Genomic DNA, 25,159 nt, shown 5'->3' on the forward strand with positions numbered 1-25,159 from the left:
ATATAACCCCATTTTTTTATTTATAATTTCATTTATTAATTGCATAACGTCTAATTCGAAATAAACTTATAAACAATTAGTTATTAAAACAGTGAAGATTGTCCATAAATGTATTTTACAGTGATACTCCCCCTAACGACCTCTTCATTTTCGACTCTCTCTCATTCCCGACCGGATTGTTTTTTAAGCCTCACTCCCTAAACTTGCTTCAAAACTCGACCAACGACCTTAAAAACACAAAAAAATTATTAATAATACGTAAAATTTTTTCAAATGTTTCTTGAAGTGTGGATTTAAGATGCCAACAATTGAAAGGCCATTGAAAGTGATCATTTTCTGGCTTTTCATTCTTGTTTCAGCTATTGTTTTTAAATTTAATTGGGTAACGTGTTTATTATTTTTTAAACCCCATTCAATTTCCTAAGCAAAAAATATTGAATATGTAAACAATAACTTTCAGATTATGTAACACAACTTGAAATGGAAAAAGAGAACCCTGCAAATGAAGTCAAGTTCCTCAACGGCATGACATTAGAAGAGTTTGCTGCAGTAGATGACAAAGACTCAACCTGTGCTAACTTTTCCAAACTATATATTGTTTGAATATAATACAATGCAGTGTACATTTACATAATACAAAATAATGTATACATTTTGTGTACTCTTTTTTCAAGACCTCTCTCTTTTAAGACCTGATTTCTATGACATTTTCAAAGTCGCTAATTGGGAGTACCACTGTAATTAAAAAAAGTGAAATATTCTTACTGTCGGGTGGTCGTTTCTGAAACATTTCTATCTTTTTTTAGTCTTGTTCCTAATGAGCACTCCTTGTTTGTACACAGTACTCTAATCTAGTTAAGGTCGTACCAAAATCTTGTAGAAGTTTAGCATTATTGATTTGTCTCTGTTCCTGTTGGCTACCGTTCTTTTTATAATACCAAACATATTACTTGCCTTTTTTGCCGCTTCTGTGCATTGTTAAGAGGGATATCCAATTACTGTGTACAATTACTCCAAGGTCCCTTCTTCTGATGCGATTTTCAGGTGTCTTCCTCCAAACCTTAATATTTTTTTTTTGTTTTTGGTTCCTATATGCCTGATAAGGCATTTGTTGACTCCGAACTTCACCTGCCAGTCAACCGCCGGTGATGAATTCTTATCAGGTCCTCTTAACAATCGAACTTTTCTAAAATAATACAAGATTTGATACTAGGACATTTGAAGACATTTGTGATAAATACATCATCAGATATATTACGTTTTGCTGGTGAATTCACGGCACATTATTGGGAACAAACATCCGACTAAAAAACAACAATTTTTCTTTTTGATGGTAATTAAATTTCAATTTTTCTTCTTCTGGTTTCTATGTTAATTTGAATTTGTCTTATTTTCATGATTTGATGAATAAAATAAAGATACGCCATCTGTGAGAAAGGTATATACACAGTACAGGTGTACATTGCAATTAGCATGCTGGTTAATACTATTCCGCACTTTTAAACACATTGCTTTCTTTCACCTGGATTACTGTTTAAAAAATAACTTGCAGAGCATGCATATTTAATTAATGTACCACGATTGCTCAGTTTCTATGTGCAGAATCATAATGTACTTTTCCACTAAATAAAGTTAAATAAGTTTGGTTAGGTAAAACAAATTGTTTTTTATGTTGTTCGTTACGCATTATATTAAATTAGGACTTTAAGTCCGGTTTTCCAACTTGTCTCTTCAGTTTTTACATTTATTTATTAATTAAATAAATAAATAAATTTTATTTATTATTACTAAATTTTGTTATTTTTTTTTAAGTTTTAAATTATTATTATTCGTAAATTTTAATAATAAATAATTAATTAAAATAAATTCAATTTTATTAAGTTTAATATTAATAACATAACCACTAAATTTTAAATAAATTATAATTATAGAATATAGATAGATGAAATAAAAATTAACTAAACACTAAAAAGTGAATTAATTAATAATACAATAAATGTTGAATGATGAAACCCAGACAAGTAACCACATGTTGTTCCATTTCCAAATCAAGTAAGATTAAGATTTTATAAAAGTACTTCAATTTATTTTTATTTTTTCATTCATTGTTAATATCGTTATTCAGTCAATCATTGTTAATAGTATTCAAACATTCTTTGTTTTAACAAAATTAAATTTTATTCATTTATGTTTTACTATTTCAAATTTATAAAAATCACGCTAATTATAAATATGTGTGTATGTGTATGTGTGTGTGTGTGTATGTGTGTGTGTGTGTGTGTGCTATTGTTTTTATTTGAATTTTGTTAGTGGTGTCATTATTTGGTTTGATGTTCTCTCAAAATTTTACTTTTTTGGCTGTAATACTATTAGCTCTATGTGTTTATTGTTAAGAATTCAAATAACTTACTAACATTGTAAAAATGGATGTTATTCAGTATAAGATAAATAAATTTAAATTTGTAACTTTTCAGAAAAGACGTACATATTGATGCTGTTGATATTAGTTGTGTTTTGTTTCTTGTCTACAAACTACTTGTTGAACAAGAGGCACAAACAACCTTTCATTGTGCTGATGATCAACACTGAAGTGAAAGAAGTTAATATTGATGACCCACAAACTGCTGAAGAAATTGAACAAATGAGACAAAAATTAAATTTTTACCAAAGCACTAGAGCTCCTAAAAAACTTCTAAAATTAATAAATTCTAAAGAGAATGCACGTCAGATAAAAAGCAAACCATCTGCCACACTTGTCGATGGCTTGAAGAAACACAGCAGTCCAGTTGGAGACATCATACTTTCAGTAACAGATGCAGACTACGTCAGTTTCGCATTAAATTTTTATTACCTCTCAATTGTCAGAAACAAAATTCAAAACTTTTTGTTCGTTTGTTTGGACAAGCAATCATATGAAACATTAACAAAATTGGACATTCCTGCTTCGATGCATTCATTGTCTTTCATCTTGAAAAATGATTTTATGTCCAGCGACTTTGGTAAACTTGGTTACATTTACAAAACGAACCTAAAAACTGCTGTGATGGTTCAGGCTTTGAGTTTAGGCTACTCTGTTTTAATGTGTGACGTTGACGTTATTATGTTCAAAAACCCTTTTACATTTTTCACGTGTAGCAATTGCAGCATCCACATTCAGAAAGACAGACAAATGTACAACAGTGGTTTTGTTTACGCCAAACCAACCAAAACAAGTAAATATATTTATGAAAAATCATGGAATTTGTTCGTCAAATATCAAAAATCACACGATCAATCCTACCTTAACATGGCAATTCATCAGTTAGCAGAAAAGGAAAATGTTTTTGACGCTCTGAAAGTTCTTTCCAGGAGAGAATTCCCATGTGGTTTGTATTATTTTGAAGAAGTTCACAGGCCGTTCAAGAACGAACCTCCATGCGTGGAATGTGCCATCATGCACAACAACTATTTAGGCAGTGTCGCCGCCAAACTTTACAGATTAAAGGAAAACCATTTCTGGATTATTGATTCAAAAGGATATTACTCCGATCCTAATGCCAAGTACATCACATACGATAATCCAGTACATTTTGAAAAAATTCGAACAATGGACATTGAAATTTCTAGTCTTAAAAGTGCTCTTGCGATCGCGTCTGTTTTGAATAGAATATTGATTTTGCCGCCATTTCATTGTTGCAATTGCCATCCGGACAACAAATGCAGTCATCCGAAATATAGATGCTCACTCTTGTCCATGCTACGAATTTCTAAATTCGATCAATACTTCAAATTAAAATATCGAGAACATTCATTTTTGGATCATCCTCTGGTTCCAGACGCCGTGAAATCATCCGTCAGTCCTGAATTGCTCATCAACCATTCTACCTACAGGAAAAAATTTGGAATTTCCTCAGAACACTTTTTAAACCCGAAGAATGCAGAAAAGGGAGCTTCACTTGAAGAAGTCGAAACTTGGTTGACGAATTACTCCAACTACTCTGTAATAAAATTGCATTCACTTTACGGCGCGTCATCCTTCCAACATCACACGGACAACAGATATACCAGGCTAGAAAATATTTTTGCAGATGCTTTTGAATGCACAGAATATGAACAATGGGAGAAAAATTTTTTAGCCTTCAAGTGAAGTGAAGATTTAATTTTGTGTCTTATTACCGATCAGCGCTTCTTCAAGTATCTAAACAATTTAGTTGTTTATCTTTAATCCAAGACCCAAGCTCAACTTCAAATTAAAAGTTCAATTGAAAAGTACAACTTTTTTTATTATAATTGATATTGCATGCCGTTTATTCTAACGTTCAAACAAACAAACAAACAGCGTTTCATTGTACGCACGAACAAGATTATGAATCTTATTGACTAAAATACTTTTGATAAACATTGTTTTTTTTGTTTTAAACCCATTTCTATGAAATTTCAGTATAGGGATCAAATTATTAATTGTTAATATCGACCGGGAAGCATTTGCGTCATTATTCATATTTGCCTACAACCATATACTTAGCTAGTACCATATACAGTTTTTAATTCTAACGTAGAGTATTCGAACCAGGCCAACGTGGGAGAACAGCAGAAGACATGGCACTTTTAGTGACAGCTTACTCGCCGTCACCGACTACTACTCCTTGTATAAAATGTGAAAAGTATGTGGTGTCGGTGTGCTGAGCTTTTGCTTCCAAGTAAATTTTTTTTACTGAAAATACGATAAGGTAATTCCTGTTTTAAGTTCTATATGAACGACCTCCAAGCCGAAGTGAACTCACTTGGAGATTGTTATAATGGCTACGATCTTTCTTTTATATATATTTTAATCTTATGCAACAATTGAAGCATGGATGAAAAATTAAAGAAATTTAATGCAGTGTTTGTCTGTTGGGTCGTATGGTCTACTCGTGATCTGTCTAGAATGTACATAACGCAAAACCATCCAGGTCAATGTTCAAGTTTATATAGCCTAATATAGATAAATTTCTATACTAAATTATACAATGGCAATTTTTGTACTTTTTTTTATTTTTTATTAATCACTGAACTGTATATTTTAAAAAAACATGTCGTGACTAACTTGTTTCTACGCCCGCACAGGCACGACACACACACAAACACACACACAAACACACACACACTTGATACGCGCACGAACACACGCACAAACATTTACAAAATAATTGTACATTGTTAAAAATTGTAAATATTTAAGATAAAAAATAATATAAATAGAAAAAACAGCAAGGTACCACTGAAATGGTACCTTTTCAATGGTACCATTGAAAACCTTTACTTAAGAGACTGTTGTGACATAAGTATAGTTTAAGTTTGAGCTACTCGTAAAAACTTTCAAGCTTTTGCCTATGTTTTTTTATTTTAATTCGAAACTTGTACACAATCTGGCAAAGGGTACGTGTAATTTATTGCAAAAAGTGTTCAGTTTTTTAATTTGCTCTTGATGTCATTTCATTTTCATGCCCTCTATTCGTCCTTAGGACCCATCAACGTTGCCATCAATCAATCAATCAATCAATCAATCAATCTTCGTTTTGCGTCCAGAGACCCGGTTTCCCGAGGTAGGACGTTGTTTTCTTTGCCATGCTCAATTCATCTGCTCTAAATTCTTCTTGCATCTAAAATATTTAAAATATAAAACTGTATTACTCATACAATACATTTTTTTAAATTTTAACAACATTGATGAAGATTTTCACTAATTTAATTTTAAATTATTTTTATAATTTTTTAAGGTGCAACAAGAGTTACTAGTATGTAAAATGAATTTATATGGAATTGAGAAACAAAGTGTGTTTTAAATTTTAATTCTTATTGTGACCAACCATGGAAAACAAAACGACCGATTTTCGTAAACGAATGCTGGAAATAGAAAGCAGATGCGTGGACAAAGATGGAAAGCTAAGCTCAAACAAGATAGTGAACCTGAAAGAGGTTTTAGGTCATGGGTCAGTTGATTTGGATGAGGAGATTGATGAAACAATATCTAATACCAACTTCCTATCAGTAAGTGAAAAAATGCCAGAAGTTCCATCACTGATATTCACTGAAAATGATTTTGATATTGAAGAATGTGAAAGTGATTTGGAATCCAATGAGCCCCAGACTGAAGTTAACGTTACTAGAAAATCTTCCTTGAAAATAAAAAGAAAACTTGAAAATAAAGTAGATGAAGATGAGCAAAACAAGCATGTTGTATTTGCCGACACATGTGGTGTCACATTGGCCGATGTTAGAGAAATGCAGAATGCTGATGAACCACCAAAAATCCCTCGAACTGTTTTACGATATTTGCCAAATGCAAAAATAAAAAAACACAGATTATCTTGCGAAGCAGGAAGTTCTAACAATGCTAACAGATGTAAAATGACATTACTCTTCGAGCAACCAGGAATCAATTTCAGGTTCAAAGATATGATCTCAGACAACAATGTAAAATTGGAAAGTTGTGTGGATTGTGAAGATAAGTGGACAATTTCTGGCATCATAGCAATTTCTTTATTTACCAACATTAATAAAGTTTTTGTTCGAATGACATTTGACAGGTGGAAGTCATGGCAAGATTATGAGTGTGCAGCTATGGAGGAGTCTGAAGATATGGCCATAAACGTCCTTGGCTATCGTAGATTTGTTTTCTCTATAGTTCTCTCGCAAGATAACTTCACAACTTCTCAAACAAACCCTACCACAGATGAAATGGTGAAGTTTGAGTCTGATGATACTGAACCCTCTCAGGAGAGCAAGCATATTTTATTAGAGTTTGCTATTGCTTGTCTGTCTGATGTTGACACTTATTGGGATAACAATTTTGGAAAAAATTATTCAGTTTGTGTTGAATCATTTTCCTGATATTTTAGATGTTCTAAAGCAAATGAGGTCAATGTATATATGTTAAATATTATGAATAAATTATTATCTTTTTCTTCATTGTGTATATTTCTTCCTTTTAATTTTTTCATTGGAATTGTTGAAGAGCTTTGTAAAATTTTTAATGGTCTGAACATTCAATAATAAATTGCAATAGCTATGGTTTTTTTCTTCATTGACAGTTTGTTTTTTGATAAAGTTAGCATAATGTTGACGTGCAAATTAAAGCTGAATGTTGATATTTTTACTGTATTAAATAATTTTTTTACAAACCCTTCGTGGCCAGAATTTGTTAGTAATAATAATAGTAGTATCATTTATATAAAAGCGCCATGCAAGCGACTTAATTTAATAGACATGTTCATACATTAAGATCCTCTAATTTTTTTTAAAGATGGGATGAAAGCAGAAGATTTGGCATCTTTACTTAGAAATTCCGCCAACGTTACGTTACAACGCATGCACACGATAATATTCAAAAACTGATTTCCTAAATTTATGTGACTTGTCCCATCGTTGCTTGGTCATACAATTTTTAAGTTGATAACATACGTGGTGGCAAGATGGTGTAATGGTTAAGGCACCTGGTCTGATCGAGTCCGCCCATCTCGTGCAACGCGTGTAATGTATGACTTCACGCGTGCATACATCTGCTCTGTATTGTTTAATACCTTTGAAAATTAAGAGAAAGTTAACAAGTTGTTGGCGAATCTGTATTTCTGCAGCCGTCTTCCACAGATTACTTTCGATATCTGGATCCTCTATTTTTAAAATACTTCTCCAACACCTTATTCCCGTGCTACATACGATATTCCATAAAAATGTGAACAATGAAAATACCCATTTTCAATCAAGAGTAAGTTATATGTGCCCTTGCCTACCTTTTCTCATATCTTTTTATACCCAAAAGCTGCACAAATTATATTTTTCTAATCGCCCACAAATGTGACAAACTTAAATTCTTGTGTCAAATTGCAATTGACCCCACGGATAAACCCATTAACTCAATAAATAGTCCCACTAACTGAACAAACTGGCTGGTGTTCATAGCACTGCAAACAAAACTGTTATAAGCTCTGCATCAAGTTTGGTATTCTTATCAAGAGTAAAACACTTTTGGGGGGGAACGAAACAACGGTTAAGTACACTAACAAAGAAATCTGGTGAAAGAAATGCACAGAAGTTACCGGTGACTCCAATTGGCAATTCCAAACTTACGTATTTATATTCAATGTAACAATCCGCCTAACGGTGTCTGTGTATCTGGCTGTCCTCGAAAATACTGAAAAAATGATTCGCATGCTCGTTAGCGGTTGCACTGTGTACAATGTCGGAACTAAAAATATATAGTTGTATTTGTTTGGTTGTCAGGTTTTTGCCTCTTAACTCAGATGAAATAATCGCGGCTTACGTTCTTGCTCGGTTATATTTGTGTAAAAAATTACGATGAACATTCAGTAATTATAATTTATTTCTCATTAGATAAATAGAACAAATTAAGAATATTAAAAGAATTAATTTCAAGCTAGTAAAATTTTGAAATTAAAACTTTTGGGTTCAAAAAGCTCTCATAGTTACCAATTGCAATATATATAGCAATATATATATATAATATATATGTATATATTATGTGTATTTATATAAATTCATACATATATGTATTTATATAACATAATGTTTCCATATCTACAATATATACATTATGGAAAAACATCATGACATATACACAGAGATGAATATAAATGTATGTTACCTTAAATGAGTTTCACACTTTTAGGACAAAGCTTTACCAAACACTCACCCGCCGTTAAAACTTAAAAAATGTGTAAAACGTATAACGTGTAATTCACTTTGACATAATAGAAAAATTAAAATGGATGAATGATCAAACTATCGACAGAAAGATTTTTAAACTATTTTCCTAAATTAATCATGATGAAGACATTTTTCACATAGGGAGAACACTTTGGTCGCGAGAAAGAAACATCCATTTCATGTCTTTGATTAATTATTTATTTCATGTTTATTCGATATGTGAACAGACACGCACGTAAACCTGAACAAATAAACTAAGGCATATGTAATTAGCACATCACATGCATTCAAACTCCGAGTAGATATAAAAAAAGGAGAAACAATTGTAAGATAAAATCAATGAAAAATTTAAATAGCCAGCTAGTCTAAAGTAAATCGAATTTACATTTATGAAGTGTGGATGACGGTGAAGAAACTAATATGGAGATTTTATAAACTATGGAAAATTTCAATTACTGAAGAAAATAATAGAAAAACAATTCGGTGGTGAATTTAATTTGGAAGCTTTGTACAAGTCACGTGCGATTGTATTTACAACAACAGCGATGCTTAAATTTGATCAGTGAAGTATGTAGCAGACTTTAAAGGTTGCAGTTTCCTCTTCTTACCGAAACTGTTGACACCAACTTCAGATAAATCTATCGGAGGGTTTGAACCGCCAGTGGAGTCAAGTGGCTTGTTGTTCTCATTTTTGCTGCTACCTGTCTTTTTTCTTCTTTCGCCGACCTTTTTCTTCGGAGGCAGCGCGGTGGGAGCGACGCCATTGTCACTGGTGATGAATGTTCGATTGAATAGTGACGACGAAGATGACGATGAATCAACGGCTTGAGGAGCTTTGCTGGCTTGCTGTTGAAAGTTAAAATGAAATCAACACCTGATTCAATGATGCTACAAATTAAATTACTGTAAATGGTATTTAATAGTTTGGTGAATGTTGATTACTGGGTCATTACCAGTCAGCCAGCAATCACGTAATATCAAGCATTGGAAAGAACGGGAATGTTTACTGACCCTGCTTCTTTGTCTTGCAGGGGCAGGCGTGAGGCCGGACCGATAGGAAGGGTCCTTCGTGACGTCATCCTCGTCCTCAAACTCATCAGATGTCACCTCATTATCTTCCTCCTCGCTGGAGTTGCTTCTTCTTTTTGTCGGCCTCTTTCGAATCTTTATGAAGGAAAATAAAAAAAAAATTTAGAAATTCCTAGAGGGCTCTGTGCCTGGTCGCCTCCAGAACGTTTAGGACCCACATTGTAAATGCAAGTTATTAGTTAATAGTTCGAACAAGCAATAAGGTTGAAATTAAATTTAAAAAATTGCAAACAGCAAATATGAGCAGAATAAAAACAGGCAACAACCCAATACAAAGTATTTAAAACGAGACGAATGAATGCTAAAAAATAAAATTATTGATAGACCACTTAAAAAAACTAACTCTGTCAGTGAGCGTTGGAGGATTGAAGAACTCAGTCTTAATGTCAGCTTCAATGTTGGTGGGCAGCAATGTTCCTTCCCCTCTCATCATCGTCAAGTTGTACTGCTTCTTCGTCATTTCCTGGCCAGTCAGTAGAATTTAAAACGTTTGTAGTTGTTTTTCAAGGGCAACCATCGAGTATAGTTGTCATTTCATCATCATTACATCGTCATCATCACTCCATCATTTGACATTTTGTCATCAGCATTTGGAATTTCTCAAAACTCATTTCAAAAAAGAAAAACAAAATTTTTGTTATCAATTAATGTAACACATTAGCTAAAAGATAGGAGGCATCAAATGAAATTATCTCCAAAAATTCTATACTCCTTGCAACATTTGTATAACAAGACACCATAGGTGATCCAGATATGATGGATTGACTTATTACCCACAACCACAACAGCATCAACCACAAGAGCGGCCGCATTTACCACTACAACGACCACAGCAAAAAAATTTAAAGCAACAACTTACTCTTCGGAGATTGTTGATTACTTCGGTTTTGTTGTTGAGCTCTTCCTCCATAGCCCGAAATTTTTCTATCTCCTTCTCCTGTAGGACATTAATATAGACAACTCGACATGATCCAGAGTATGAAAAACACCACAGAGCACATCATTTATTAGACAACATTCAGATAATCAAATCATCAGCACACGACCAACTTGAAATTCGATCCTCTTCTTGAGTTCCTCAATTCGTTCAGATTCCTTCACCTCACTCCTGGATCCAAAATTTTTATTGTTTTTCATCTGAGAGAGTAGGTACAAGACCTGTTTTGGTGATTAGAGATGGCAAGAAAGTTTATTGTAAAGAAACAAATACGAAAAAAATTCAACAAGCAATATAAAATATGTTTTGAGTTTTCCTATGACGCCTCAAACAAAAGCAGACGAAATTAAAAACCAGCCACCAAGAGAGCCAGGCAGACTAACCTTGCTTTCATTTTCCTTCCTGAGGTCGCACATGTCTTGCTCGTACTTCAGCTTAAACCTGAATGTGCCTTCCTGCATCTTTTCATTCATTTGGGTCAACTCTTTGCACATCGCTTTCAGATCCTCCATCTCACCATTTTTCTTGTTGCCCTCAACTTTTAAACTGACTGCCTGCGAAGCAAAACGACCGATTTAGTGAGATTCAAACTGAATGATTAATTTAAATATACCCTATATTGAAAGTCAACCCTAGATAAGCATTTATTGCTAGGCTGATTCTTTCACTTTTTTGTGAATAAAATGGATTAAAAAAAGTCAAATCCAATTTATCAAATTAAATTCATAAAAAAAACAACAGTTACAGAAAACTAAATAACACTACAGCAGAAACAAAGACAACAAACAATAGCAACAAAACGACAAGCAACAAACAACAACGGCAACAGCAACAACAAACAACAACTAGAGACCATGTTGAGTAGGAACTTGATGGCAATTTTTGACTCCACTATTGTATGAATATTGTCCCAGCGAGATTTGCACTTTTCATCTGTGAGTAAATAATAATCAAGAAGATAATTTGTTAAGTAGAAAATTTGCACGCATTAGGAACTCAATTGGTTAAGATGGAGCTAAAATAACTATCTATAAACTGCTCCCATCTGCACGCACTCTCACAGTACAGTGTACGGACAGTCCAGCCATGCAATAAATCCCTCATCTACAACAAACCACCTACCTTGATCAGCATCAATGAGCTTCTGCTGTAGGTCGGCTATTTGTACAGTGCACAGTTCAATCTGCTGTTCGAGCTCCTTCAACTGCAACGCTAGCGAGGACTTCTCCTCATCTGACATGCATTCTGACACCTGCTCAGTCAACCAGTTGAGAACAATTCATGCTTAAATGATTTTGAAAAACTCTTTCCATAGCATTAGAAAAATATAAAATAACCGATGAGTTAATAAACCAAATACATTGAGGGAACATGACCTAAATATATTACTAAGAGAATAAATGACTCAGCATGTAAAAGCTAAACATTAGCTGAGAAACCAAACAAGCCAGAAAAACAAACAAGCAAACGATCGATCGACCAATTGATCAACTCTAGCCAGACAAAACAAGACCTGGTTTTCGTGAATGTTCAGCTTGTTCCTGATACATGTTGCCTGTTCGTTCATCTCCTTCCTCGAGGACATCTGCTGATTCAGATGGATCCTCGCCTCCTCCACCGACACCATCAAGTCCATCTCATCTCCAATCAGCTTCTGAAATGTTTGAAACAACAGCTTCTTTTTTAAATGAATTGGAATAAATGTACGGCATGAAACAGGCAAAAAATTAACAATCAACAAAATAATATCCTCATAATCAAAGAATTTGTTGAAATCATTTGAAGAAGCAAATTGTAAACTTTTCGCTTTTAAATAACGAATGTGAACATAAACCGAGAACATAATTAAGTAACAGCTGTCAATTGAATGATTATCCAACATTCTTTCTACCTAACCAGCCCACCAACTGACCAATCAATCCACCGGCAGACCATCAAACCAACCTTAATTCTAGCACCAGCGCCAGAGAGATCAGCAGCTTCTTGTTTTTTGTTGCGGTCATCCATGACCATCTTCTGTCTCATGAGGACCTCCTTCAGTCTGTTGTTGGCTGCAGCTGCTTCCTCGGCCTTCCTCTTCAGCACGACCTGCTGGTTCACATGCTGACGTTCCAGCTTGGCCATCTCCGCTTGACGTTTGCGATCCTGTTCACCACGTAAATGATGAGAACGTAGTGTGGATGAATGCGGATGGATGAATGCGGATGAATGAATGCGGATGGATGAATGAGGATGATAGCATTTCAAGCAACATTTATCACAGCACACACAATAAAACATCTTTTTCAATTGAACAACAAAATCAATCAAGAAACTTGCTCAATTTTGTTTAAAAATTAACTTTTGTTAATTTTTATGATCACTGCTAACATTGAAAGACAAGAGCGACACTATAATGCATCATCCATCACAGGATGGAATGAATGGGTTCGAAATTGTTAGCATTCTAGCAAGAAGTGCAAGAAACAGTGTTCATGTCCACTGCATTTGAGTAACTGATGGTGCACATTACAAAATCAAAAAAAAACATCATGTAATGTGCTTGCACCATTCAACTTGGGTTGGTTGGTGTCAGATGAAAAATATCTGACCCCAACACTGCACATTATATTATACATCCTTTACACTTAACAACTGAACCCATGCAAGTGATAACTGTAAGAAGTAGGCACCGACACGAGGAATAAAGAGCTCACCTGGGACTTAAGTTGTAAGACCTCCTTTGTCATCTCGGCTTTCATCTTCCTGAACTGCTCGGCATCATCTTTCAGCTGATTCATCAGCTTCACGCGTTGCTGCTTCATGGACTGTTTAAAGAGCAATCAATCAACCAACCAACCAATCAATCAATCAATCAATCAACGTTTAGCGTCCAGAGACCCAGTTACCCCGAGGTAGGACGTTTAATGTAGGAATGTTTAATTTAGGTAGGATGTTTAAAGAGCAATCATTTCATAAATTCAATAATCTCTCGTCTGGCGAATTACATCTCGACAAAAATGCAAGATGAATTTAATTAAACTAAGTAAATAAGCTAATTGAGGAGCGGCAATGACATAAAGCAGCGATGTTCCGAGAAAACAGTTTACGCATTTGATCTAGAGAACTACCATCTCACGTGGCATTCATCTAGGAAACAATGCATGCGCATATTAGTGGAAAAACTAATGTTACATTTTTAAAACAAAATATTAAGATGAATAACGGTTGCTCAAGAGTTAATCACAGATTCACTTTCCTACGCTACATTACTGGACAGATGAGAAAGATGTAAGTCATCTTACAAAAGAACAGCAGACTTATTGAATAAGTCAGTTACTAGAATGTGATCAAATTTGTGAAAAATAAGAAAGCCAAAATGTTGCAAAATTGTTTACGTAATCCCGTCTAACATAAAAAAACTAACAATTATCTCTTGGTTCAGTTTTTCGACTTGTTTTTCATTTTGTTCTTTCATCTTGAGCATCCGCATCTGCTCAGACATCTTCCTCTTCAGCTCCTGGATCTGGCTCTCCAACTCTTGCACTCTCTTCCTTCTCTGTTCGGCTAACCTAAAAGTTGAAGTAAAATGAAGAGGGAGTTCATAAATTGCTTGATGGTTGTTTGCTGTTGGGTGGCGATGTATGACATTCAAGACAGGACATAATTTGCATAATTTGTATGCTGCTGATCTGGTATACGTCGTTGTAAAATGCCATTAAAATTTGTTCTGTGATGCTATTTGACAAGATCACGCTTACATACAGTTGTTACAAAACTTTTTTACATTCAGAGATTAAACATTTCTCCAATACAACCCTCCCATCAAACCACAACTGATGGCCACATTTTATAGAACAAGGCCTCAAAATTTAGTGCACCACATCATTTCTACTGGAAGTAATTTCGTTTAGTAAAGAGATCTCTGAGGCATGCCTGATCTGGGTGATTGCTTTCATATAATAAAAAAATTATTCATCTAAACATCTTAATTCTATGACTGACGAAAACAGAAACGCTTTGGAGAACAGGGGACGCCATACCTATTGAGTACTCTGGTAACCTCACTCGCTTGCTGAAAAGTGACTAGTGCAACGCATTGAGCTAAGGAAATAAGTTGTCGGCTAGCATCAATTATTTGAATATAGCTAACTTTTTTGGATAAAGCAAGATGAATGTGATAAGAAATTGAAGTGAAACGAACTTGCTGTTGGCCGCATTGGATTTCAATGAATGCATCATGACAACGGCTTCTTCTTTCTCCTTCTGCAACTTTTCAACTTCAGTCTCCATCTCCTTCATTTGTTGCTGGACAGAAAATATTTTCATCATCACATTATCATCAACACTGCTATGCAATTGAACATGTACGTGCGGCACATACTAACAAACATGAAAGCAACAAATCATGCAAAACTTTTCAACCGACAAGCAGCTGACCAACAGATAAATCCAAGCGAACCTCGTACTGTTCCTTCATTTCTTGCATCTGCTTCTCGTTGGACTGCATTTGCGTGGCAAGCTCCTGCTTGCGATGCAGCATGTTGTTGAGGTTCTGCAGCTCCCTGTTCAGCTGTGCCTGCCTGAGAACGTGCCTGCTCTTCAACTCGTCTGCCTGCTGACCGTCAGCTTCACCCGGGGAGGCCAGGTCGTCCAGCTTCGTGTTGTCCTCGTCGTCGTTCATGTTGTTCCGCTCGTCAACATCTCCTGTCTGCCACCACAGTTCATCTCATCATTAATGGACGCAAATGTAACAAAACGAAAAGAACGACGATAATTTCTAACCAAAAATATACTTAAGCAGAAACTTTAGCAAATTGCTCAATCACGAGATCGTTCAACTGAACAATTAATAAAAGAAAGCAGCATGAAAATGAACAAATCCACCAAAATGTCTCCATAAAAAGAGAACCTCAGAAAAAAGTTAACAAATTAACAACTAATGAACTGAACGTATGAAAGAACCTCGATCTGGCACAACTTGTCCTTGAACTTGATCATGATGCTGAGTTGCTGGTCGATGACTTCTGGAGAGAGAGCCGAGGTTTGCATACTCGTGTCTTCCTTCAGCTGGCACTCCTTCAAGCATTCCATCTCCTTCCTGTTAAACCAAACAACAATTCAAAAACAAACAACTAAACAAGAAAATGAACACCAGAACAGCAAATGAAGCAGCACCATGCTAAAACTGTTCGATGTTTCTGTTTAATCATTACTAAGGTGACCTCAAAATGACCTCCTAAGAGAAATATCTGTCATCATTTTTATAAGTATAACATCTTCATTTAGACAACAGATGCAACAAAAATAACACGCACATGTAACAACAGGACAGCCAGTGTCAGCAAATCACAATGCAGGCCTACTGTCGTCCCAAAATGAAAGAAACACTTCATTCATCATCCAGTAAATCACAACACATTCAGACATCAGTAATCCATCCATAACAATTTCTACAACTACACACAATAGCAACTAGAGACTCCATTCATTCATATCAGGTAGCAGTTTTACACAATGAATGCCCTCTTCTCATACCTACAATAAATCAGTCTGAACAAACGCTACGAAAATCTGTTAGACGAACACTCGCACAACTTCAGTCTGACCATAGCTACCTCATCAATGGATACATATAAATCAAAATTAAACATCAACATCAACAACATCTCCCTTTTTGCCATCTTCACCAGATGATCTGCCCACACCTCTTCTACTGCTGCACCAACAACCCTACTCATCTCAGTACAATAAGACCTTAGTGAAAATCTTGCAGAGGTTGCAAGTTGGCTACAACTTGGTGCAACAACAACAACAACCTTTTGACGACATACAAATAACAACAACAACAACATCCAAACAACAACATCCAAACAATAACAACAACTAAACAGTAACACTTGAGCATCACAACGCAACAACAATCTTGGTGCATACAGCAAGACGACGCATCACTGACAAACCACATTTACATACAGGGCCTGTTCTTTGAGGTCATCCAGCTGCTCCTTCATTTTGTCGCGAGCCACCTCAGTGCGCACCACCTTGTCCATCATCTCTGTGTTCTGAGTTATCACGATCTGCAACTCGTTCACCAGGTGTCGGTTCTCGTCCTGTAGTGAACGATGAACAAACTGATTGAAGTGATTGCTGATTGAAGGAGGTTGGCTCTTGTATGAAAGTCACCGCGAAAGTTAACATTGTCGAAAAATTGTGCATCATTTTCACTAGGCACAAAATAAACAAAAAGATTAGTCAGACCCAACCAATTAGCATCATCTGCAAGACAACATCATTATCATTAACACAAAGCATATCATAAAAATTTTTTACTTTTCACTACCTATATTTATTTCATTGTAATAAAGGTTAAAGGTTATTCTCTCTCTCTCTTTTGCGCTTGCTTAAGAGGTTTCAACAATAATAACCATCATTATCGTCACCACGAAAAATCATCATCCCAATCCCCACCACAACCTTCACCATAACTACCAGCAGCATCACAACACCCACCACCATCGCACGTGATCACACTGTTCACCACCACCACCACCTCAAGTTTTCGATTCTTCTCAATGATAGTCCTGTACTGCTCGGTCTCCATCTCGACACCACCGATGGATATCCGCTTGTTGGCTGCCACACCATTCGACTGCAACTCTTGAACCTGGTTGTTCCATTACATATTCAGTGAGTACATCTATTGAGTGATCTTCGCTCGTGTATGTATGTATGTATGTATATTTGTATAAGCATGTGTATACGTATTCATTATGTGAGCATACGCATGTATATGCATATTTATGTAAACATGTGTATGCTTATGTTTATTTATAGAAACATATGTATGTATATATGTATATTTATGTTGATAATAGACCATAATTTTTACAATATTCTATAAATTCTACCAAATGTTTGGCGTTAATATGTTTGTAGTAAACGAACTACAAACATATTAACGCCAAACATTCGGTAGAATTTATAGAATATTGTAAAAATGTATATTTATATAAATATGTGTATGTATATACGTAGATTTATGTAGTCAAGTGTATGCAATGTATGTACATACAAACACCCATTGATACACTTGAAAGTAGCATCATCAACTTCATCATCAGCAATCCACCATCACTGTTACACTAGAAGTAAATAAACGTTGGGATTTGAATTTTTTCACATGTTAACTAATGATAAGTGAGTGAATTATAAAAAAGCAGCGCATCTAAACTTCAGGCAAGACGTGGAGCAATCAATTCAATGGACAGAAGATGGGAAGATTAACTGGGCAGTGAATTTCTATCATCAATTCGTATTGAATTAACAGGTCAAACACAACTAACCAACACAACAACCAGCCAGTCATACAATATCAAATCAAATCAAATTTTATTCAATCAATCCAAATTAATAATAATTAGGCAATGATTAGAAGACCAAAGCTAAAAGAAAACAAAATTCTTTTGTCGCAGGCCACCGTTCACAAATTGTTCATTCTAACACGATTTTTAAGTAAATTTATAATTCATGACAAAATTAACATAATGCACAATTTACATGATTCTAATTAAATAAAAATTGTACTTTTTTTCAATAAAGATTTCTTTATTTTGTTTTTAAACAAATGCAAGGAATTTTTAGTCTTTATATCAACAGGAAGTTTCTCCCAGATTCCGGGACCGGTATGTTTTAAACTTTCACCAAGCAGTGTTATTCCTGCAGGTGGTGTATAGAGCAGAGGAGAATGTCGAGTGAACTTTGACTGCACAGCATTTCCGAATTCGAAGAAGTCATTAAAAGATGTTGGTAATTGATAATGTAAGAACTTGAACACAAAGATAGAAACATGATAATTATACAAATTTTTTATGTTTACAATTTTCAGTTCAGGATAATAACAGCTGACATGACTATATGGATGTAGATTTAACAGAATTTTGATGAAACGATTTTGGCATCTGGTAATTTGCTTCAAGTGAACTTCAGGGCTGCTTCCCCAGATGATGTTGCAGTATATTAGATGTGGATAGATTAATAAATAATACAAATCTATAATTATTGGTTTATTCAATCTTACTTTAATTTTATTAATTACGCCTATGGTTTTATTAATTTTTTTCGATAACGAGTCTATATGCATATCCCACGAGAGGTTGCCCTTGATTATCACTCTGAGAAATTTTGTGCTGGATGTATGTGGGATGCTATGGTTATTCATTTTTATATCTAAATTAGGTATTGTGTTAGTCAATATTTTTGGACCGAACAGAATGTAGTTGCATTTAGAAAAATTTACAATTAGTTTATTATTGATGAACCAATTTGAAACATCATCTAAACTTTTATTAATTATCTCTACATCGTTTGATGGATTGCTAGTTGGGAAGAAAATGTTAGTATCATCTGCATACAGAAGATGATGAGTGTCAGTAGCCAGATGAAAATCATTCATAAAAATTATAAATAGAAGTGGGCCTAAGATTGATCCTTGCGGGACTCCTGAAGTTATATTTAATTTATTTGAAGATTTAATTTTTATTGACACATACTGATTTCTGTTTTGCAGATAGCTTATGAACCATGTATGTGCTATTCCTCTTATTCCATAGGAGTATAATTTCTTTATTAATATCTCATGATTAATAACATCAAATGCCTTGGACAGGTCTATGAAAACACCTATGGTTAGGATACCAGCCAACAATCCGACCGACTAACCAAACACCAGCCCACCAATAAACTAACAAGTGCTCGTAGACGCATGATTTCAGCAGCCTGCGGATCTTGATTAATGATTGGCTTGTTCTTTATTTTCCTCGCTCGGTCGGCGTACCTGCAATTCAAAACAAGCATTGCATCAATCCATCGACAGTACACAATTCCACCCATTACTTTCATTAACAGACAATCAGTGTCAGTAGCATGCAACATCCATGTGTGAATAAAGAAAAAAAAAACAACATTTTAGACTACAAATGTATAACACAATCGGAAGTAACACCGCAGCCTGTCCTTTAAACATGCTACAAAACATACACAGCAGTCAGCCAGAAAGAAAAGCACTAGGTACCACATCCCAACATACTGCATCACAGCATGTTCTCAGTACATACAAACAACACAAAATTTACTCAAATTTTAAAAGTTATAAGAATGTACCATGACAGTAATAAAATTTACAGAGAGACCCATTGAGCTCGACCACTCAAACAGAAATGTTCCAGGTTTTGGTTTTTAATAAAATTTTAGACAATATAAAAATTTCACTAATGTAAAAATTTCATAAATCCCTTGTTGACAGTTTTCGCTAATTCCATCTGATATATTTTTAATTTGATTTTTCTGTTTTTGTTTGGCAAGGGGATGTTACTTGTTATTAAACTGACAGACGTAACTATGCTAGCAAAACGGGCGTTAGTTGTTAGTGGGATGGTTTTGAGGTTTTTCACCAAGTACCACAAATTACTTAAAGAAAGTTAATAATTAAAATTGAAACATTAATGTTCAAGATGATATTGATAGCACACAACATAGCATAACAGCATACAGCACAGCACATTTATAAGGTTATAACATCATTACATACAACACATCAAGTCACAACACAACATAACACTACCAGTATAGCAACACATTGCAACATGTGCTGATACTACCTACTACCAGCACACGAACAAAACAACGCACCTCAGGGTACTGATAGTTTCTTCAATATTGGAGTCTGCGGGGCTGACGCACGCCACCATCAACGTATGACTGTTTCCACCCAAAGAATCTATTTGCAATTGAAATCCTCATCATCACCATCATCGATAGAATCAAAATCATCATCATCAACATCATCACAATTAAAATAATTGCCACTAGTTAGTTTTAAACAAATGCGTTCAAATATAATGATATAACATAGATGTCTACAAGACACACACTGAAACACAACAATAGTCAAACACTGCACACACACACACAGCATAAGAAGGACAGTGCAATGGTGTCTCAGGTCCTGCCGTTGCAAGAACTGGGTTCAAATGCATAAAGATCCCAACCAATCACATGCAATTGTATAATAAGTGGATTCAGACTGATCCACAAGTGTGCTGTTGACACCTCCGAAAATTAAATAGCACCATGCATAGAGATTGACAGAAGGACCCACCTTGGAGGAGCCTGGTCAACTTGCTGTCTCTGTATGGGATGTGGCCCTTCCTGACCGATGACTCCTCTCCCAGTGCGCTGATCACATTCCCAAGTGCCAGCAGCCCCTTGTTGATGTTTATGCCTGGAGGACAGTGGACCGAATAGTTTTCATAAATATGACGCATCAAATTTTCTTTTGAAGTGCAATAACAGGTATGAAGAAGATGTTTGTGAATCAATGAATAACAAAATTAAACCTTTTTTTAATTTATTAAGTGATTATGAATGAAAATGTCATCTCGGGTCATTACGTCATAGTATGCAGAATAGCAATCGGGCAAATGGTTAAATATGATGCAGTGGTCTGATGGTGAGTGACTTTATAAAAATTAAAAAAAAAAGAAAGATAAATTTGCAACACAGAAATAATTTCCAAACTCATTTCATTTTGGACTTAACTCAAACCTGACACCAACAACCAAAAAAGAAGAAATCTTGGAATGAATGACAACTATTATTATGGAATAATTAAAAAGAATCCATGCCTTCTTTGAGGCGCTCCCCTTCTGCATGCGTCTTCTTGATCCTCTCCGAACCCGCCAGGTCCACTAGATGAAACTTTGCTTTACAGTAGTCGTGGCTGTTCAAATTTACTTAAATTCATTTCTACATTCCAAATATCTTTTTTCTTTATTATTATTATCAAGCAAGATTAAGAAGTAAAATGTTGATAAATTCAACTAATGTAGTTAACTGAGCAGTAAGAATGTAGCGAACATTCTTAAAACAGTTTATATGGATGAATAATGTGAAAAGATGACCAACCTATCTAGTTTGCTCTTCCTATCCAAATGGATCGTGAAGATGGCGTGTGATCGACTTGATTGGTTGTTCATTGCAGTGGCCCCTATGGTCCTGCCCTGTGAGCCCTCCTCCAGAGCCCTCATCGTCTCCTCATATGTGTGTACTTCAATCTCGCTCATGCCCGTCAACTGCATGTGTACATTCACTTTTCTTTCAGTAACAACACTTTGTTAAAGTTCAGTAATTTTGTAATTTTTGTAATTCAGTTTAAATTTTTTTTAAATTATGAAACTTACAAGACCTTATTTGTTTCAAAACTATTTCTAATCAATCAAATTAACTTTTATTTTAAAAGTTTTGCAAGACATTTAACAGTGGAAGATGAATAAATAACTGACAAGAACAAATAATAATAATAATCATATCACGAGAGCGAAAAAGTAACCTTTATGCCCCCAGACACATCATCCCTGATGACCACCTGGTCCTTCTCCCTCTTCTGCACTGGTACAAACAGATCCAATAAATCTTCCTTGTAAAGCTGTTTCAAAATTTGTAATCCAGCCAAATTATTTTTTTTTAAATTTAACTTTTTTTTCAGACGATGCACTCTTTAAAACATCATCATTTACTAATAGAACATCATCTCACGTAAGGAATAATTGAGAGGTTGATAGTAATAAAAAAAGTGAACTGACCTCAAGATAAGACACTTTGATAATGAACTCAAACTTATCCTGCATCTTGCTAATGCCTTCAAAGAGATCCCGGATAACCCTTGGAATGATCCCAACCGCATCCTCATTTGTCTCCATGCACACTCCATAGCCACCACCCATTGAGAAGGTCTTTCCACTGCCTGTCTGTCCATAGGCCAGGACAGTGGCATTGTAACCTGTTTGTTAGCAGACCTCCTCGTGATACGTCTCCATTGCACATTTCAATTGTAAGTTTCTTATCCAAATAAATGAAATGAATTTAACCTAATTTCAAATGTAAAGCATTACAAGCATTAAAGTGTAAGATGATTAAAAAAGAAACCACGAAGGCAGACCCTTGAATAATCCCTTCACAAGTGGAGAGACAGCAACAGAGTAGACGGTTTGTTGGCTCGTGGATGGGTTGAAGACGTAGTCGAATGTGAATGCTTTGTCCTTACCAACAATCAATTGAGGTTCGGCGGGAACGAACTGCAGACACCCCTGGCACCCTTCATTCTCCTCCTTTTGAATGAGGGGCCTGCATCTCACAGCCACCTTCACTGGAATGATTCGAGAACTGTCTCCCATTTAATTATTTCAGAACTGTAAAAATAAATACAGTTAGAAATTACAAAGTTCAAAGGATTTAGCGAATGAATATTTATGTTGAATTCATTGGATGTTCTATACTTTATAGATAGCCAGAGTGTAAATGAGCAAGATATGGAGAGGACGAGCAACTACACAAGCAGCAGAGTCAAAAGCTTTAGTTAATTAAGGGATAGTGTAGAATCAAGAAGACCATAAGTAGAGTGAGTTACAATAATAATAATTAATCCTAGTAAAAACTAATGTCAACCACTAATCTAATGAATGATGTAACTAGAGAAGAATATGATCAAGGCAAGGTTAGTTTTTATTCTATATAGATGAGAGAAAAAACTTTCAGCCACACTATTATTAATCTGAAACAAGATAGGTATGCCATGCCAGAATCAAAGATCAAGTCTAGGCCTAGACTAACCTAGACAAACAACAACAACACACGTTTAGACGACATTTTCCCCGAGATCGGGGTTGCCGTTTGGCTACCTATGATGAAACCGAAATACCCCTCGACGCCATTCCATCATAAGTAATTTATTTGGCTAATTTTTACGCAGGATGCCCTTCCTTACGCAACCACAGTTATAAGCGGTGGGCCTAGCCTTTGATGATCCAACATCACTCACAAGGCAGTGAGGGTCAGTTTAATGTCATAACCAGGACATCTAGACTAACCTAGACAAAACTAAGAAAAAATCAAAAGTTTTAGAATCACTGAAGACTCTAGGACTGAATAATTTAAAAAAATCTAAAAGCTTTTATATTTATATAAATATCAATATAAGAATGTGTATATATGCATTGTATATAAATTCAAAATTAAATTAAATAAATTAATTTTTAATGAGTTAACATAACAAGACATAGAGGCAGAGAGAATTACTTATTCAATCTAGTTGCAAATAATGGAACTCATTACCATATGAACTTGTTGAGGCACAACCAATGAACAAATTTAAAGCAGGCATTGATTGTTGAATGAACAACAATCAATCAACAAATCAGCATGCTCTCTGGATAACCTCCAGAACAGCATTACTGCTACTACTACTAATAATAAATTAAATTGAAATAAAATTAATTAAAAAAATCAATTACCAACTCAATACCAATAACTTTCGAAAGTTGCAATTTTCGTTAAGGTTAGTTAAGCACAAACAGAAATCAAGTTTTGTGGCAATCAAAGTTTAATGAATTATGCAAATCTGCTGGATTACATTTGTGATTTCCAAATAAACAAGTTTCTCAGTCAGCAAAACAACAACAATCAACACCGCCATTTTTATATAAAATCTGCCAAATCTATGATATGCCGGTAGCTTAAAATTGAAAAAATATATATGATCCAATAAGTTTTTTAAAATTTTAAACTAACCTGCTCTATTTAAAATCAGAAATATTAATAAACAACAAAATTGTTTTAAGTTTGTCACGAACTAAAAAATAAATAATACAAATTTAGCGCCTACAAGTGCCATGTAACAGAGATGTACCTATTTGCTGAATTTAACTAAAGCAAAATCTGATGTCCCAGAAAACACGCATACAAGCATGGATATAGTAGATATGGCATAAGAATTATTTCCTGGCTAATAATTGTTTTAGTTCTATGGAATAAAAAGAATATAATTTGGAGCGTAAACATTTCTTGGTCGTAGTTGACATTTCATTGTTTTACTTTTCTATATTTAATTGTCTACACGAAGTTTTTGTTTTTTATAACATAACATTTAAATAATTTTTTTTATTTACTTAATTATTTTATATATATATATATTAAATTTATTCATGCCCATGTGCTCAATATCCCAATGTCATCGATCTTATAAAGATATCGGCGTAACTTTACATGGTATGTAGGTATGTATAATAATAATAAAATTTTAACTTAAAATAGTTGAGCTTTTTTAATAATAAAACCGAACAGACTACCAAAAAATGACAGTCAAACAATACAGTGGCAAGGGAATATAAAAAATCATTTACACATGTTTGTAGTAAAAAAAATAGTTTCATCTGCAGTAGGCATGTTTTACAAGAATGCTTTTACAAAGTAGGTTCTAAAATGCTGCTTAAAAAACTTTAGTTCCTACAGTATTTACAAAGATTTTGTTCTTTTTGTAACTAATAAAAAATATCTAATTTAAAAAGTTTGAAAAAATTAAGCTATATATATCCATGCATACATGATGTAAATATATATGTTATATATATATAA

At 34.6% G+C, this 25,159-nt stretch overlaps 3 protein-coding genes across 3 annotated transcripts; 2 read left to right on the forward strand and 1 right to left on the reverse strand.

The window, feature by feature from the left end:
- Window positions 1-480: 480 nt before the first annotated feature.
- Window positions 481-4,126, forward strand: HELRODRAFT_173963 (hypothetical protein; the record flags this gene model as incomplete). Its single annotated transcript, XM_009020528.1, has 3 exons — window positions 481-539; window positions 1,045-1,163; window positions 2,475-4,126. 3 exons carry the CDS (start codon window positions 481-483, stop codon window positions 4,124-4,126), a joined length of 1,830 nt encoding a protein of 609 aa, XP_009018776.1.
- A 1,703-nt stretch (window positions 4,127-5,829) lies between these two features.
- On the forward strand, window positions 5,830-6,852 carry HELRODRAFT_173964 (hypothetical protein; the record flags this gene model as incomplete). The annotated part of the gene is made up of 1 exon (XM_009020529.1): window positions 5,830-6,852. The coding sequence occupies one exon, from the start codon at window positions 5,830-5,832 to the stop codon at window positions 6,850-6,852; it is 1,023 nt and encodes a 340-aa protein (XP_009018777.1).
- Window positions 6,853-9,234: 2,382 nt separating this feature from the next.
- Window positions 9,235-22,923, reverse strand: HELRODRAFT_192110 (hypothetical protein; the record flags this gene model as incomplete). Its single annotated transcript, XM_009020530.1, has 23 exons — window positions 9,235-9,531; window positions 9,697-9,849; window positions 10,118-10,237; window positions 10,634-10,711; window positions 10,825-10,932; window positions 11,095-11,265; window positions 11,565-11,644; window positions 11,834-11,963; window positions 12,225-12,365; window positions 12,656-12,856; window positions 13,408-13,518; window positions 14,118-14,262; window positions 14,895-14,998; window positions 15,153-15,401; window positions 15,656-15,791; window positions 16,667-16,803; window positions 17,244-17,357; window positions 18,771-18,879; window positions 20,850-20,972; window positions 21,656-21,822; window positions 22,080-22,175; window positions 22,333-22,529; window positions 22,689-22,923. The coding sequence occupies 23 exons, from the start codon at window positions 22,921-22,923 to the stop codon at window positions 9,235-9,237; spliced, it is 3,402 nt and encodes a 1,133-aa protein (XP_009018778.1).
- Between the last annotated feature and the right edge of the window lie 2,236 nt (window positions 22,924-25,159).

This window comes from Helobdella robusta, assembly GCF_000326865.2.
Source record: "Helobdella robusta unplaced genomic scaffold HELROscaffold_28, whole genome shotgun sequence".
In the NCBI taxonomy this organism is placed as follows: Eukaryota; Metazoa; Annelida; class Clitellata; order Rhynchobdellida; family Glossiphoniidae; genus Helobdella; species Helobdella robusta.